We start from the raw sequence: 19,000 nt of genomic DNA on the forward strand, positions 1-19,000 counted from the left end.
TACAGATCAGCCGCAAATACTGCACTTTTTTAGTAAACATATATCCTATATATGAAATGTACGAGCTTTCATCTCCACAGCTTTTAGCTATTTATTCGAAAGCAAATGAGCCTGTCGCAACCTGATAGCATTCAGAAATGTGTGTGTACTGTAATGGACAGATGCAACCCTTCTTTAAGTCTTTTGTAAACTTTTCAGTAATGCCTATTCCTTTTGAACTTTATAAACTTCTGGTATTGATGAGGTGATTTCTGGGTTTTTTTTTGTTTTGCTTGGGAAGGCACACATTTTCCACAACGAACGACCACAGTGCACCTGGATGTGCCGGGGGAGGGGGGTGGTCGTGGGATCTTGCGCAAACCTAGTCGGTCTTCTGTAGCCTGTCCTAAACTAAAATAAGAGTCTCCTTTCTGTAGATAATTCGACGAATCTTAGTTCATGATTTACGGAAGAAATAAGTGCAGTTCACTAGTTGGCAACATAGTGCTGTAGTGGGAGAGTTCAGATCCTAGTCATCCTTGTTAACGGCACGTTCGCAAAATCATATAGGAGTAGAAGTGCGGTGGTGTCGGAGTAAAAGGAGCCCCCCCCCCCACACACACACATGCACACAGCCACACACAAAGACCTTTTGCCCCCACCCCAGGCAATTTCTCAAAGCTACAAAACTCATTCTAGAGAGGAGAAGTTGCATCACTTGTTATCTTTGCTGGCAAAATTCTCAGAGAGAATGATGACATGGAAAAGCTACTCTATTTCTTAAAGACGTTTCTCTGCATCCCTGGAAATGACTGCAAAACTATTTTCTAGCAGAGAGGGATTTTAAAATGATCATCCGCAAGTGCTGCCAGAACAGATCGATTCCGGGTGCGGCGTTCAATTCCAGCACCACGGAATACGACCACTCTTCCCCAGACTTCACCAGGACTGGACATACAGTGGTAGCTGTGTTTCTAGGCCTGATTTTTATATTGGGTTTTATAAATAATTTGATGGTTTTACTCATGTTTTTAAAATTTAAGGCGATCAGAACCCCAATTAATTTAATCCTACTGAATATCAGTGTGAGTGACTTTCTAGTTTGCGTTTTCGGCACCCCTTTCAGTTTTGCAGCCAGTATAGAAGGACGGTGGCTGATCGGTTACTACGGATGCAAATGGTATGGTTTTGCTAATTCTCTGTTTGGTAAGTTACTCTTAATTAGCCAACTGTACTTGTTTACAGTGAAATGTATTATTAAATGTGCCTTGAAAAACGTGCAGGGTAAGCTGAACTGAAAAAAAGTCCATTCCATGCGCTGCCGCACTGGCAATGATACCACATTAAAGCACTTCAGCTTGTGTCTTGGTTCTACAAGGGCACTTTTACTATCAACACATTATTCAGACTGATTATAGTAAATGGGAGAGGAGGCTTTTTTAAAGTTTCACTTACACGCCTGCCGACCATGTATTTGTGTAGTATTTCTCCCCGAATAAATGTCTGTACTGTTCAGTCACTCAGTGGTAGGCGTGGTATATATACTGTAAGTGTATGCTAGATGCAGTACCTGATCACTACAGGTGAACGGAACCGTGTGCATGCATTTGTAGCAATGGAAAGCTTACAAACGTGCTGAATATACCATAGGCTGATATACTTACCCCTGTTGCCGTTGCGGCATTCTGACAGGTTTGCTGGACCATGCTATTCTGCAGGATCTCTTTTAACATCCTTGTTAAGGGTATGTTCTTGTAATGAAAAGCCCACATCTTTTAACCTCTTAGAGCCACAAATCTGGGCAAAAATTTAAAATAGCGTGTGTTGGGGGGGGGGGGGGGGAGCAACAAAGACCCCCCAAAAAGAGTGACGGATTTTAAATATCGCTCTTAACTTAGAAAGTTGCCTGAATGACGGGGTTTGTGTTAGCATGGGTTTTCCGAAGATTTAAAGCCTGACGCTCAAATGCGTGTCATTTAGTGATATCAATCAGTGATTTACCAGAAAACCACAAATTTTAAGAGGAACAGAGCAAAATATGAAGCAACAATCTGGACACTGGACAGTTGAAAGGTATGCCAATGAGTAGCAATTTATTGGTGAAACGATATCCGGAGCTGTTGGCTTCATTGTTTTGGTTTATTAGCTAGGTACAGAACCGACAGAATGGGTTCACAGAACAGTTACTAAACACCTCTGTGAAGACAGCTGAGTTAAACCACCACTGTTAATCTCCTTAACAGATTACTACAGCCCTCAATAAAATATTGTTACAAGCGCTATTGTTTCCCTTTTCTTGAATGCAAACCTGCGTGCTCTTACAAACGATACCGACTTTTTTAACATTAATCTTGTCTTACCCTTAAAGAATCACTATGAAAGATTATATATTTTTAGTCTTTGTAGAAGACGACTTGTTAATAATGAACAATAAACAGTGCTAGTCTTAGCTAATGACAGTTCGTTAATAATGAGCAAGAGTGAGCTTGCTGTAGTGCAAAAATCGATACAAGTTCATTCTTTTTCCGATACATCCATAATGCAGTTGCGGGTAAGCAGCCTTGCCTTTCCACGCACAAATTTAAATGCAGAAAACGTAGTCAGGGCCATGGAAGTAACTGTGTAACTCATGGCAGAGGGGGGTTTCATGGTCAGGGATGATGCTGCTGCTGTACTAAGTTGCCTAGCATGCATGGCCCCCACACCTGCCCAAGATGCCAGGATGTAGTGCTAACCCAGTGCTTCACTGTGTTCATGCAGACACACACACCGCATGTCTTTGAGAGGAATGGGACACATTGCAAAACCCCATGAGGATATATGTAGGACTTGCAAGACCAAACAATTAAATGCTGATAAGCATCAACGCTAACCAGTGAGCACTGCATCGCCATAGTAGATGGGACAATTTAAAAACATAATGTCTCGCTCACCTGGCGCCTGGGTTAGAGTAACATGAAGTCCTGCAGAGCTGGCCAATCTATACGTAGCCTGCATACCTCAGAGGAACACATCAAAGCCGAGTCATCAGTCCGTGGATTACTTAAACAGATTAACGGTTTGCAAGTAATAGTCCTTCCTGCGGTGCGTACTAAAAACTGCAAACCATACAAGAGTGTAATGCATAGATAATCTATTTTCCTTGTGGCTTGTACCATGCATACCTCTCAAACTCTTAGCACAAGAAATCTGGACAAAGCCAAAAAGTAATGGGGGAACAAAGGCCCAAAGAGGGACACATTTTAAATATTGCTGTTATAGACTTAATTGCTAGAATAAAAGGTTTTGTATTGGCATGCATTTTCTGAAGGTTATGAAGTCTGAAACATAAGTGTTTGTCATTATTTAATGATTTTATCCCTCAGTGATTTGCCCCAAGCCACAACTTTTATGAGGAACTGACCGAAAGTTTGAGGCAAAATCTGGGCATTCTGTGAAAATCTGGACAGCTGAGAGGTATATTCACTTCACTTGACATCTATATAACAATGTTCATATGAACTGTTAATGTCAGAGTAGGTGAATTGACATTCCTCTAATTTGTTCCTAGAATGATTGCCCTAGGCTAGTTTTTGATTTTTAGGGATCTCCATAATTTTGGCTCAGAATTTGGCTCTGTTCCTCTTAAAATTGAAATGTTATTTCGGAAAAAGTGGGGGTTTACATTTAGCACATATTGGTAATCATCAGTGAATACCCACAATCATTATGGTCACCGACTCATTTACTTCGGAAATGATTTTTCTGTCAGCTTTCTTAGTTATTATACCAGTATTTAAACGTGCCCTTCTACGGCTTTTTTTTCCCTAAACATTTTTTTTCTTTATCTCACTTTTGGAGGTAAATTAAAGAATAAGAGTAGTTACTTCCATGGCCCTGACTACGTTTTCTGCATTGAAATGAGTGAATGTCTTGTGCTTATGAGTATGTCCATGTTGTGACAGGTTAGCATGACTGCATTTTGCCCACTAAGTGTAGGATAAGCCATGGCTTCCCTAATTTGGATTAAGACGTTAAGTGAATGAATGTAAAGAAAATGAAAGCAGTAATACTACCTGGCTGCACAATAGCCATGGTGCTGTACACAATCTGACCAATATACAACACATGGATAAGGAAGATGCCAAAAAATATGTTTGTCATGTGGCAGTTATTTTTGGAGAGGTTATAGTTTTCTCACTCTCACACACACACTCTGTGTGTGTATGTGTGTGTGTGTGTGTGTGTGTGTGTGTGTGTGTGTGTGTGTATATATATATATATATATATATATATATATATATATATATAATGTAATTTGGAGGATGGCAGAGTGTCTACTGCACAGAACTCAGGCATCTCACACTTGTACCGTACCTACTGGTCTGTGCATTCATTCTTTGTCCAGGAACAGTTGTGGGCAGATGTTGACCTTATCTTTTAGAAGATTTTGTGTTAAGGCTAACCCTTAGTAACGGTCAGTGCATGGTGTACAGTGCTGTCTCTCTGGTCATTATCCACATGTCTACATGCACAGTACACAATGTGTTAGCATTTCCCAGGTGTAGAGATCTACAGTAGTGCTTCCCACATCCTCTACCAAGTGGGAGGAGGGAAGAGATGCATAACCAACAGAAGGGTGATGCTTTGGCCTATAGCAAGAGAAGAAGGGCTGCGGTTGCTTAGACATGACCACTCAAAGCTGACCAACCAGTGTCCAGTCCAGCAGCGATTCCTGGGATCCTAATGCTTCTCCTGCTCCACTGGGTCAGTTATAAATTCTCACTTATGCTGTCCAGTGAAATCGCCTTTCATGCGTTACATTTTATTCCTTCAGCAGATTGCTACATTACTATGGATGGTGCATGCATAAGCATTTCTGTTAAGTAGGAAGGCTAAAGGAAATTGCAGTCCTCAAAAAAAAAAGTGACACACTGATTTCCCAATGCCTTGAAACAACAATTAAGTTCAACTTTTTATGAATGCTTTTGAAGGGATCAAAAATGTTGCTTGAAAATGTTTTGTTTTTGGAGAAGAAAACTACACTAACAGGATAGACTATAACATAGTTCCTAGCTGTACCCCTTGACTTTTATTGTCTCACCAACTTTCTTCATCTTCTGAACATTTCAAGCTTTCATATGAATGCACGAATAAGAAATTATTCTTACAATAATAACATGTAAACATATAGAACACAAAAACTTTCAAGCAGATCCGTATCTTAGTCCGTTGCCATTTACCGTTATCATATGCTAAGAATTCACCCAAAAGACCATTGTTTTAAGGGAAAAGGATCTACTTAACGTCATTAGCAGTTAACACTGGAATTACTGGGAAATGCAGTAAATATTTGTGAAGTCATACAGGATATTAACTAGTCACTGCACTTGATTCAAACATTAAAAAAGGAATGGAGGTCCTTGAATGCACTTAGTTTATGCAATACAGAATTTAATCACTGATAAGATGTGAAAGACAACATTTAAGTTATTTTGGTCACTGAAATAATGACTAAATAATGAACTGCTTCACTTCAGAGTGAGCTAACTTTAAACTGTTAAATCTCAGAATTCTCACAGTCCAAAACTAAATCAAAAGTATCATCCAAGCCCCTTAAACTAGTCTAGTCAATAAGAAGCTGTAAAAGACCTCAATCACTGAAAGGGGGGTGGATACAAAGGTATGAATTCTTCATGTTCCCTGAGTTATCTGGCCAGATGTCTGCAATGATTTTTCAATGGGTCCCAATGACTCAAGACCCAAAGCCACAAGAAATACTGTGTGAAGGGTAGTTAGGAATGAAACATTGCTTGTATAATGATCCTTAGATCAGTGACACCTTTGCTTTTGTTTCAAGTGGTTTCTTTCTGATGAGGTCAACAGCAATGCAACAGATTTAAAAATATGGACATTGTTTTAGAATTGCAGCACCCCATTTTTTTTTTAGAAAAAAGTAAACATTTCTTTATACTTCACCACAAGCACTCAAACACACACACATGCACACTCACAAGTGTACCTTTTCTAAAATTAACTCCTGGAAGTAATTTTTAAGCCTGTTCTTTGCACTGTTTGTCCAGGAGACTATACCATGAAATGAAAAGTACCTTACGATCCATGTATGTATTTATACTCATTTTTATATGCTGGTTTCCTTATAATACTTGTAGAATGCCTCAGTTTTACAGAAACCTTATCTCAGTACTGGACATAGAGACATTACACACTTTCAACTGAATATATATGTCATCAAATTCATCTGCACTGAATGTGTTTTAGAAATGGCATTACCTTTAGTGTGTATGTTAGCTGAGACAGTTTGTACAAAATGCAGCATATGTCATGGTTGTGCAAGGACATTTGTTTTAGTAAAAAAAGCATCACAAAGACAATAATTTTGGAAGATATGCATCCTGGCTTTCCTTTTTGAGCATTTATAGAATTAAAATTTGGCTTTCTATTAACTGCCTTTAATTACTATGAAATTTTTATTGATATTGTTTTTTCACAATATCTCTTTAACTATTTAAATAGTAGTTGCTGAAACTTACATGAGGTTATGTTTATGTTGGATGCATTGAAGTTTTTGCACCCACTCAGTTACCTAGGCGTAATGCGCCCCATACCAAATCCTAGTGTCCAGATCGTGAAACCAGGAGAAAGAGCCAAAGCATGGGTTCCAAAAGCCAACGTCCATTTTGGCTCAATTGTCCAATTCAAAACAAGTACCCCTGTGTAGATATCTTGTGTAAATCATGTTTCAAAATGTCTGATTTGCTAAAAAATATAGCAAAGACACCAGAAAAATGCTACAAGCAAAATCAGTAAATGCATGCATTCAAGTAATTAGGTGGAATGCATTCCTTAAATCTTAGTTCAGGTATAAGCAAAATAAAACAACTGAAACCTTAATTCTCAGTTCAGGTATGAGCAAAATAAGCAAATAGCATGTGATTGGTCACACATCAGGCACTCTGAAGCCAGATATTGACATCAGGAAGACGCTCTTCATCCAATAACACTTGACAGACGCACTTCAGTTCAAAGTGCTACTTAGTGGTTCTCGCAGGTCTTGGCCACCCCCAATTTTCTGATTACCCACCATACCTCTCAACTGTCCCTGATTTCTAGGGATGTCCCTGATTTTGACTCGAAAATGTAGCTCTGTCCCTCTTAATTCCTCCTAAAACTGGTGACTCTTGGAGGAAAGGTAGAGAATTATCCTCCATAAATAATGGCAGTAAGTAAGTTATAGATTTCTTTTATTTCATATATTAATTGACATCCTTTTATGCTGCCAATGTCTTAAGTTAATGATATTAATATTTTAAAAATGTCCTTGATTATCCCTGTTATTTCTGGGTTTGTCCCTGATTCTGTTGAAATGTCTGCTTTTATGTTATTAGTCTGTTTATCATATCATTTGTCTGGTTCCATTTTGGACTAATCTTTCTTTGTTGCATCCATATGTTGTAAGAACATGCCTGAGGGGTACTGCCAAAGGGTGATTTGATATCTGCTTTTTCTACTTCTGGAATACTAAAATTTGCTAAGATTTTCATTAACACCACAATGACTATGTTAGGTGATGTTGATGTCAGTTGCTCTGAAACAGAGAACTTGAACATTTGTCTGTTATAACCATGATGTACTTGGCATTGTTTACTGCCACACAAAAATTAATACTGATTTCCTCTGAGGGACTTATTGACATTCAACATTTGCAATGGTGCATTTTCACTTGTCACGTACAGCCCCACAGTTCTATCATATGGTTCACTTCAGCAAACCACATATTCTGCCATACGTGTTTGGTCTTGACTATTCCTAGGTTTGCTGTGTGTGGAAGGTCTATTGGCCTTCTTTGTAGTGAACTGCAGATGAGGATCCTTGAACCATTAAACAAGGTGACTCATTCCTTCAAACGTTTATTGTGCCCCCCTCCAATTTGCAGATAATGGATGTAATTTCTTTTCAGAATATGTTGCAGTTTCTTTTTATATATTCTTTTTACTGAACATTTCAAAACATAAAAAACCTTTATCACTCAAAAATGACCACATTTTTTTATTTTTATGCTAACCCTTATACAATATTAATATATGGAGAAATGCACTTTATATAACAATGGTTATAACATTTTCTTTGTGTGTGTGTATATATATATATATATATATATATATATATATATATATATATATACATACATACATATATAGAGCAACCATTATATTTCAACACCTTAATATTAGTCCACATTTTCCTCAACCCATCTTTGGGAGAGACTACAACCCATTTTTAACTTCAAACCCTGATAGTGCTAATGAAACATGCAACACGGAAACAGTGCACTTATAGATATTATAAATATTATCTAATATACTTGTTTGGTACTTTCTGCCATTCCTTCTTCACATTGCCCTTTATTTTCTTATCCTCCCTGGGCTACCAATATGGGTGGTCTTCCTGCTATTATTGAATTTTCACTTACTAAAAAATCAGAAGCATGAGATGATGATCTAAAAACTTAGTTTAACAAACACCCGGATCACCACAGTTCTACTCTGGGGAAACTAACCACTTAGCCATGAAGTAGACCTGCCAGCATACATCAAGATGCAGCTATATATTTTCAGATTATTGACTCATAATTTCCACTCTCCAGCTGATCTGTCTCTTCCACCCTGTAATACACTCTGCTCACCTTCTCAGGTATAGTAAATGCACTTGCTCCAGCTTTATTCGCCCATCCTGCTGTCGGCTAAGGGTATGAACTTCAAACATTTTGGGATGCGCTTCTCGTACGTACTTTCCCATTCCTCTTTGCAGCTATTCTTTTATAAATACTCAAAGTAAACTTGTTAAATTTGTTTTAGATCTGAAGAAGCCTTTGCTCACAAAGTGAAAGCACTCATCTTGATGTTTTATTTGCACTCATTACTGTGTGTTGGTTTTATTTTAGATGTTTACATATTTTATTAGCTATGTAAAATTAATACTACATACCTAATCTTGAATACATAAAGTTTATCTAAAACAAATCAATTATGTGAATTACTTTGCCAGATTCTGGTTATGCCAACATTTTATTTTTGAGATTCTGTTTAACTATACACCAATTCCGTTCTTTGGTTTCTTTACTTGTGCCAGAGATGACACTGCTTTACCCTTTGAGGCACTAGAAATGATTGCTTAGATCCAAAAAAGGTTTTTTTTTTTTTTATGTAAATAAATGTGCTACAGGGATTGATTTACTATCTAACATCTACTCCATGTCGGGAATAAATTGCTGCTGCACGTTAATGACAATCTTGCGTTCTTCATATCAAAGCTTGACAACTGGATGGGCTCCTGCAAATTCAGTTCTGCACTTACCAACTTTGCCTTTCTATAGATGGGGGTTTACAGCATAATGGTGGGCAAAGGTAAGGCACAGATGGTCTTCTAGAATCACTTGCCTTGCAATTTCTTTTGTCATGTAATTCCTTTGATCCTATCCTGAGTCTGTAAAACAACCATTAGTATTCTTAGGTTCATAGATAGGTACTAGGCTATTTGCCCAAGGGCCTAAGTAAGCCTAGCCAACAATGTTCCCTGGCTTATGCCACCCAAGAAAGTTAACTTCCTGTGCCCCTGTCGAGCAGAGCCACAGACGTAATCCCCGGGGTGTATTTCCCATTTCCCATCCACTCAAGAATTTTCTTGAAGAGTGCTAATGAGGAACTTTGCTTGACTTAGATGGGTAGCTTGTTCCAGAGTATAGGAAGATTCTGGGACAGGAATCTATCCCTTCAGCATGTCCTGTTTATTGTGGTGACAAGGTTTAGGTCCCTAGAGCATGTAGCTCAGAGGGCTTGGGATTTCTTTAGGTGTAGCATGTCCAACAGCTCTGGGTTTAACATAGCTTTATATGTTAGGCAGAGATCTCCTCGGAATAGGTGATATGCTGCAGAGTAAAGCTAGAGTTTTTTGAGACGGTCAGTGTAGGGCATCTGTTTGAGGCCAATAATCCTCTTTATGAGATACTTCTGTGGGCTTTCCAGCTGCTGCAGATGTCTTGTGAAGTACATTTCAAAAGGGGCATTGTACTCTATAATGAGTCTGAATGCTGAGTAGAGGGGAATAATTGCCTCTTTTTTTCCCTGGATGAGACCCTTTTGTGATGAGATGTCACATAGAAGGATTTCCTGACTACTGTGGCGATGTGATTATCAGAGGAGAAACTACTGTCCACCTGTGTCCCAAGGTCTTACAAAAGCTATTCCTTTATCACTTTTTTTTTTCTTGAAAATAGTGAAAAACTCCAAAGTAGTTATTTCCTTTGGGAGTCTATTCCACAAAGGGCCAGTTTGTAAAAATATTTCATAAGCAGCAAGAGAGAAATGAGGTCTAGTAAGCTTGACAGAAATGCTACAGTTAAGTAGAGTAACGTGCTGAATGTTTACGAGAGGAGAAGATTACCCATTATTAAGCAATTTGAAGGTAAGCAGATGCTAGATGGGTTCTTATCACGTAAGCAAACTTTTACAAGTTCAAACCTCATATGGTCGAGACCATAAGTTCAAATTTGTAAAGGTTCGAGCTTTTCAATGGAAATTTCCATAAGCTGAGGTTTCTATTTTGTTCAATGGGGTGCGATCTTAGAGTTGGTATATTTAAGTAGTGGGGGTGTGGGGGGTGCAGGAGGGCTTGCCCTCCCCGCTTAAGTTTTTGTGTTCCGTTTTTTTTTATCGATAGTCAAAGTTTTGTAACTTCGAACATAATGGTTCGAACATTGTGTTCAAAGTTATAAGACTTCGACTATGTGATATAGACCCTTCTAGACTATAATGACAAAAGGTAACTGTTTTGCCATTTGAAATGAGGTGCAGTTATGCTCACATGAAAATTTTAGCATTGTGCTTTTAGTTGTTGGAAATGTAGCAGCAGCTTTTTGTCCTGATCATGGGGTCACAATAGATGCATACCAAGCCTAGGGATTAAGATAAATAACATGCCATGCTGCTGCTGTGAGTTGATTTGAAAGACTGTATGCTACTTTAAATCTTCGGAGAACATTTAAATTGGTAATCTCAACATGATTGTGATGTACTTTATCCAAACGTACTCCAAGATGTTTTAGTTGTGATGTGAATAGGGTTGAGGTACCACACGATTCAGTATTTAATAAAGCAGGAATTTTTGCTGTCCCAGAAATCATAAATGGTACACTTGTTTGAGATAATTGTTAAGCTGGAACTGACTTTACAAAACTATTTTAAGTCCAAAGCATTCTGTAGCAGTGAGATGACTTGCTATGCTGAAGTATGAGCCATAGTGAATACAATGTCATGCGAGTACATAGTTGTAGCAATTTGAGGAATTTCCCGAGGAAGACTATTTATGTAAAATAAAAAGGATGAAGGAGCTAAACACAGAGCATTATGGAACTACATTACTGTGGACATCTGTTGTGGGCTGACAGTTTTGGCCAGTAGGACAGAATGATCTTTTGGAGAGAGTGTTACTGAAACATGAGGTTACTTCCACAGAGAATACATAGTCAGGAAGTTAAAGAAGTTAATTATGTTTAAACTCATCAGTTGTGGGCATGTGATAGCAGTAACATGTTTAAATGCTGCTCAGTTTTCTCAAGTCATTACAGAATCTGATGCTTCTGTCTTTGATTAATTGTTCCTATTACTCTGGTAATCAATAAGGTCTTAATCTTGCCTTCACTCCAGATGCTGTTTCTGTATTATGTTTTGCCAGTTTTTCTCAGACTTTCTGAGAATACTCCTTCATTCCTTAACATAATTTTTTTACTTCCTTATTTTGTATGTTTTACATTGATTCATTCAGCTGTACTTTAGGCAGAAATTCTTTGGTCTATTCTTTGTGTTTTTCAGCTTACAAGCTAACCATGGAACTCTCCACTACTTTCAACTGTTTCAATATATTAATATGATAGATTTGCTCTTTCTCTTACTTAATAATCTAACCTTGCACTTCATTGCAATTATTCAATTACCTCACTGTTTTCCACTTGGCTAGAAATTTTGTTTTCCAGGGACTGCACTAGCACTATTACCTGATGTCCTGGGTTACACTGTGTAAGTTGCATACTTTTATTACAAACTCTTGTTGCATCTCCTGGCTCTCTGCACAGTCTGCTTTACTGTAGGCATAACCTGCTTTAATCTTTCCTGAAACCTAATGTAGTGTTCTATTATATTTTTAAATGGTGTATTCACATTTTCCAAAGTTTTCTTAATGCAAAGGAAATCCTCAGATGTCTGAAGTACAAAAGTTCAATGAAGCCTGTGGAGATTCTTTTATACAGACAGTGACTATGGTAAATGGGCCCATTTATTCCCAGTGGTGTCAATAATTTCCATTACCTTGGACCTTACTGTCATAATTTACCTTTCTACAAACCAAGCTGTCTATAGATGACAAACTTGATGTCTTCAACTGCCTGACTGTATAGCACTGACACAGTGTATGCAATAGCCTAACATAAAGGCAGTGCCTTGGTCGGTAAGTATAAGGCAGTGCCTTGGTCAGTATTTCCTTGGCGATACCCATGCTGGAGATTGGTAGCACCAGTCCTCTGGTATTAGTCTTAGGAGTAGCTCTATGTATTGGCACTGCATCTGGACATTTTGCGGGCTAGTTCATTATTACTAGGATGAGCTGATGCCCATTGTTAGATTTTCTCAGTGACACAACAGCAGCACCCTCAGGAATACATTCAAAGGGCACTTCTGGGGTAAACACTGAGATCAAGGGATTTATATACCCTGAATGAAGTGCATTTGTCTGACATTCCAGACAAAAATGTGCTTTACCTCTTTCATTATGACTGGCCAGCAAAACCTGTCAAGTATTTTTTTCTTCGTTTTGTCCAGCCCTCAGATGATCTCCCAATGCATAAATATGGGCTAGCTTTTATTTTATTTTTTTTTTTTTTACTGGTGTCTAAGGTTTTGGTATTAACAAATGATATAGAATGTCTTCCTCTCTCTAATATGTAGAAATTATCTTTAACTGAAATTAGGGGGAAATATGTAAAGGAAACATCTTGTTTACTTTACTCTTGTACAGCCTTGGTTTATTTTCTCTTGTCCCATGTTTTTATGTATTACTTATAAGTTCACTAACTCAGGACAGGGATACTTTCTTCCATAACTTGCCTTGAAGTTGCAGGTGTAACCCCCACCCCCCAAAAAAAAGGGTTTATATCAGAACATTGAAGTTTCAAAACTTTGAATGTTGTAATATTGACCCCTATTCAGCGAAAGCTGAAAACATCGAAGATACAGAACAGCAAATTTTTTCCTAGTGAAATAATCTGCTGTTCTAAAACACACACACAACACAAGCACACCAAACAAACAGCAATCCACACACACACACCTAAAATCTTACACCTAACCCTACACTAAACTATACACACACCACTAACTATCCACTTACCTTAACCCTAAGGTCTGTCACTATCGCATACTCACCTCACCCATGCCCTAACCCTAACTCACCTACCCCGCCCTAACCCTCATGTCCACACAATCACACACACACCTAACCCGCACCCTAATTAACCTAACCCGCACTCAATGGCACACTTACCTGAACCCAACCCATAACTTTCCACCACAGTGCTGAAAATACTAAAGCAACAGAAATGGACAACCAAATTCTTTCCCTAGGAAAAAATTCGGTTTTCTGTTGCTTCGATATTTTCAGCTTTTGCTGAATAGGGGTTGATATGAGAACATTTGTAGTTTTGAAACTTCGATGTTCTAATATAGACCCCAAAAAAAGTGTGGCAATGCAGCTTTTTCTAGGTTTTTCTTTACAAATGATAGCTGTAGACAAAAATCACCCCCCACATTATTATCTCTGTTCTCAGTACAAGCATCTTGAGCACTCTCGTTTCTTTTACGTTGCTCACTCTTTCCTAGTATGAGTAGACACCAGTCTCTCATGTTCTCTTCCTTCTTTGTGCTGCTCTTCTGCTGAATCTGTCTCACCACAATGTTTAAATTCAAGGTTTTTTCTTTCCAGAGAGAGTTTGTCTTCACTTAACTTTTTTAATTTACACTATCAGAAGTCTTTGCAGAAATATGCTTTTCTTATCTGTCACTTCTAGTATCTTTTACAATTTCTTTGCTATTATGATCCTCACTCAAGTCTCTAACTTCATTTGTCTCTGTTTGGGTATTAACATTACTTGTAATATCTGTTTTGCTACCAGTTTACATTTATTTCCTATAATGACATTTTCTACAGTTTAGTTTTATTTCTCTATCATTGGACTAGGCTTTTGATAAGACACAGGATCTTTTATGGTTTAATCACAATCTGTCCCCTTTGGCTTTTCTGTTCTGTCTCCTTTTTCCTGGTTTTCATTATAGATCTGTATGTAAATTTCACTGTCTTGCTGCCTTGCACCCCCAATTCTGGTTCTTAATTGGTGCAGTGAGGTACCCCTCTACCTCCTCCTTGTGTGTGTGGATTTGTAATTCTAAAGGCATATTTAACTGTGTACCCTTTTCAAACTCAACATTTATATATATATTTAAAATAACTGAGCTGTTTCATGTTTGGCTGACGATTTGCAAAGCAAATTTTGATCCCAGTGCACCCCAAACTAATCCTTCTCTAGTAGTGAATTATAAACATATACAACTAAAGAATCAAGAATGTACGTTTTTATTTTGCTATCTGATTGCAAGCCAAGAAGAGCAACAGCCATAGCTTGCAAATCTAAGTTGCATTTTGCACAGTGCACTTGGTACAGGTTACATTATACAATCCTTGACGTAAATCTCTTAAATTTGTTTCTGCATTCTACACCAATTCAACTCTCCACCACTGCTTCAAGCTTTGAAATGTAAAAAATGTAAACACTATTACTACAGAGTAAATAAAAATAATAAAACACAATTCAGTTCTTTGACCCATGTGCAAATAAAAACTGATGATGGAACACAGGTTTAACACCTTTGTTGGCAATATTGAAATCTTTACATCTTTTATTACAATCAAAATTTTAATAATTACAGCACAAAAAAATAAAAAAAGACCCACTTTTCTTTCCACATATAGCGGTACCTAACTGGAAGTGTTTTTCTGCCATGGGTACACATGTTGGGTGTCTTTTGTTTGCACACGCACACACAATGTGACAGTTTGAAAAATATTTTTGGTTTTCTACCTTGGGTACAAAAGTTTGGTGTCCTTTGTATACACATGCATACACAATGTGACAATTTGAAAAATATTTTTGAAAAAAGCAGTAGTCAGGACAAACATCATAGATGTTCAAAGATGTCCAAGTGTAGCAGGTGTAAATACTGCAGATTCATCAATACTGGACCATGTGTGATAGTTGAAGGTTTTGCCGAAACCATAACATGTCCAGGGGTTTGTAGTTGCAACACTAGGATGGTAGTTTACATTGCAACATGTACAGCCTGTCCTGCTTTCTATACAGGCAAAACGATTAGGACATTAAAAGAATGTGTATATGAACATGTTTATCACTTCAAAAAATCCAAAATGACCAATTCTCTTTATAAACACACTTGATGGTTTCAATAATTTTTTAATTTTTTGTGAGTGATCATTTGTTTTAGAACAAGGAGGCAATGGTGAATTGTTACTAGAATGAAAAGAGTTAAAATGGCAAATAAGACTGAATGCTACTATTAAGCCAGGATTGAATGAAATGCTTTCTCTTAAGTGTTCTGAAGTATAGATCCACTATGTTAGACTAATCATCAATATTTAAAAAATAATGTTTAATATTTTTGGCTCTTTATATGTTTGTACCCCATGTGGGAACCAAACAATGCACCTTGTGTCTGTGAGGTGAATACCTTAAGCACTCTGCTAGTATCTAGTTGTAAACAGCTATACTTTGATACAAATGTATTTATGTATTAAATATATGCTTTTGTTTTTAGTTTTCAGAGATATAGCACTTTAAAAGTTTGAATTATTTTCTTGAGGAATGATGCATTCTTATTGGATATAGGCTTGCATATAATGACTTGTAGTTTGAGTTTATCCCTGATAGTCTTTAGACAAGGATGAAAGCACTTGGCTCAATTAAAATGTTATATTAGTAGACCTGGTTCAGGTTCCTATGTGTATTTTTACATTCAGCAAACAGTTTCTTAATGTGACTGTTTTTGGCTGTCTTTTACCACCTTACAGCTGTCTTGGTTCCCTGGAGGAATTTGGTGATGGTTGTGTTGCTGTTCTGAGCACCATCTCCTCTTTAACATATACTCCTCTGATAGGAAGGCTGATATCAAGGGATTATGGTTGAACAAGTTTACTGATGAGAGTAAACTTTGGGTGATTATCAAATCCCATCCTGTTACTCAAATTCTGTAGCAAGGACTGGACCAAACAGTTGTTGAATTAATCAAGGGCTTACCCTCAGTGCCAAGAAATTTGCTATAGTGTCCTTTGGTATATCTGTCATCACTGTTTCATGCCATATAGAAAATATACCACTTATATTGGGGTACCTATGTTAACAACAAACTGTCTCATTACCACTACGTATTTGTCCTGAGAAGAAAATCCTTCTGTCTTGCACAGCTTATCTTTTCTTGTTATCTTTTTAAGGTCCATAATAGACCCCATTTTATTCACCTTTTATTAAGCTCATAAGTTAATACAGTGCTGCCTGGAACATGTACCTCACAAAGTGCATAAACCAGTTTGAGAGAGCTTAATGAACTATTATGAAAAAATGTCTCAGATGATGGCTCTGTTAGATACTCTTGAGGCTAAAAATTCTGTCTACTTTGTGTTATATAGGATCTTATGCATTGGTTGAGGATTAGCCTTCTAATGTGTGAATGACTTTGCACACTCTGAAAACCTTCACCCAAACAGAACCCAGTTCACCTATATCTCACGAGCCTACAATCCCATGCCATATTCACTGGCTGTGCTGATCTTGCCACAGTGTGCAATATCTGTAAAGAGAACACACTGAGGTAACAGCTCAGTGGATAGAAAGCTGTTATGCAGGTCATGCTCTACACCTCCCACCTACTTACCATCTCCAACAAGCTCCTGAGCTGCCATTCGAACTTAGATTGCCTGGATTGCATGGACGCCTTTTCCCATCTACTCGACTGGTGCAACTCCTGTTTGAAATGGAAATTTACAACAGACAGCCTGCATAAAAACAGTGGTACAGAAATGAACAAACTCCAGACTGCATTGTAAACCCCCCTAACATGTAGTTATATTATCACCTGGGTATACTTCTGCACCCCCACATTTACTATAATCTTTAAGAACAGAGGGGTACATTTGGGGTAATGGTTAAGGTCTTCACCTCACAGATACAAGGTGCATACTTCAATTTTACACCAGGGTTACTGGTTAGGCTTAAAATGGCCCTTCAGGGCAGTTAGCCTAGTATTCACCTATGAACAGCCACATGCTTCTATGGTGCTGCTTCCTGTGTGGGCTCTTCTATGATCTCCTCACTGTTCCACTGGCCCTTTGGCAGGTTACCTGCTCAGGTGCAGTAGCTAGTGAATACCCTGCGAAATTTTAAGTAAGATAGAAGATATTATTTTTTATTAATTTTTTTATTTGTTTTTATTTTTCTTATCTGTCCATTGCAGTTCAGAGATAAATTTCAGTTATGATATTCAGGCAGTACAACTTGACTTCTGAGCTGCATGGATACTTGCTACTCAGGTACTCTGGGATCTGTAGGTGAGCGTAGAATCCATGATAATGCAAACATCCGCTATAGAGTCCTAAGCATATTGAAAGTACCAACTGGCAAACTGGTATATAGCCTAATGTGTCTTTCATTTCTGAAATAGACTGCATTTGCATATCATGTAAAGTACTTCCCTAGCAACATTTAAAACCAGTCTGGATGACTGTTGGGGTGATTGCAAATCTTCTTAATTGGGGGGCATTGTTACTCACATCAGTAGTGGATGATTTAGCTGAGCACTTAGGTTCTTACTATGCGTATGTCAAAGGAGACCACCAATTAATCCATGAAGTTATGGCTGCTCAAAATTTTATGATTTCTCTATAGGAACATGTAGCAGCCTTATGTTATGATCTGGAAGAAAACCATGAACCAATCACACCAACACTAAAATAGTGAGACAATTCTGAGGGAAAAATATTTCACAATGCATTAAACAAACTGATTACATGTTCCTCAGGGAAGTAGCTAAGATTAAGTTTTGTCTTAAGAATTTACATCAATATTAATCTAAACAAAGGGACTTGGATAAATATTAATGTGGAGTTCTGAAAGCTACAAAATAAAATGTTTTTTTCAAAATATAATATCTTGTTACACATTATTGTACTGATTTTCTGCTACTTGAAAATATATTTTCAATAGACATGCACACATGTACCAAAGCAGAATTTAAAGTAGAGGTGTTTTCACATTAATGAACATCGATCTACATTTCTGTTCTGTTCTAGATACTTTATTCTTTCTCGTGTAATTTCAGGTGCATTTGTAAAATATTTTCTGTGCTCTGCAATATCACTGATTACTGAAATAACGCAATGCATCTGTCTCAAATGTTTTCATAATACTTTTCCATTGACTAACATTCAAAATGTTCAGAAATTGTTGTACTTTTTGACTTGTGTGAATAAGGAAGCAAAGACAGTGCTGACAAGGACTACATGGTAAACATTGAAAAATAGCAGATAAACCCTAAACAAAATCATTTAGCAAGTCTCTTCACTAAGTGCAGATATTGAGTGGAAAAAGCTCTAAAGAGTCTTGAAAATGAGATATTTTAAAGAATAGAACATCTTTTCAGTTATTATCTCATTATGGAGCTGGCATAATTTGTGACAAAAAGATGGTTTCTTGTAGTAAAATCTCTGTCGCTCTGTTAGTTTTCTAAGAATCAATGTACACTTTACATCAGACAAGTCACTGAGGCAAATAAATGTCTCTATTACCTACACAATCTACTGGAAAAAAAACTTAGTTTCACTCAAAAACAGAACCAACAGAGTAATCCTG

At 37.5% G+C, this 19,000-nt stretch overlaps 1 protein-coding gene across 2 annotated transcripts in view; it reads left to right on the top strand.

Annotated features, from left to right (window-relative positions):
* The first annotated feature begins 537 nt into the window (after positions 1-537).
* Positions 538-19,000, top strand: part of LOC122796652 (pinopsin-like) — a 930,108-nt gene continuing 911,645 nt past the window's right edge. For both annotated transcript variants that reach the window (XM_044065298.1, XM_044065299.1), the window contains exon 1: positions 538-1,185. In XM_044065298.1, the coding sequence (XP_043921233.1) occupies positions 828-1,185 (358 nt within the window). In that variant the 5' untranslated portion in view covers positions 538-827. The remainder of the gene's footprint in view (positions 1,186-19,000) is intronic.

Source organism: Protopterus annectens, chromosome 3.part0 (assembly GCF_019279795.1).
Source record: "Protopterus annectens isolate FY-2018-M chromosome 3.part0, PAN1.0, whole genome shotgun sequence".
In the NCBI taxonomy this organism is placed as follows: Eukaryota; Metazoa; Chordata; order Ceratodontiformes; family Protopteridae; genus Protopterus; species Protopterus annectens.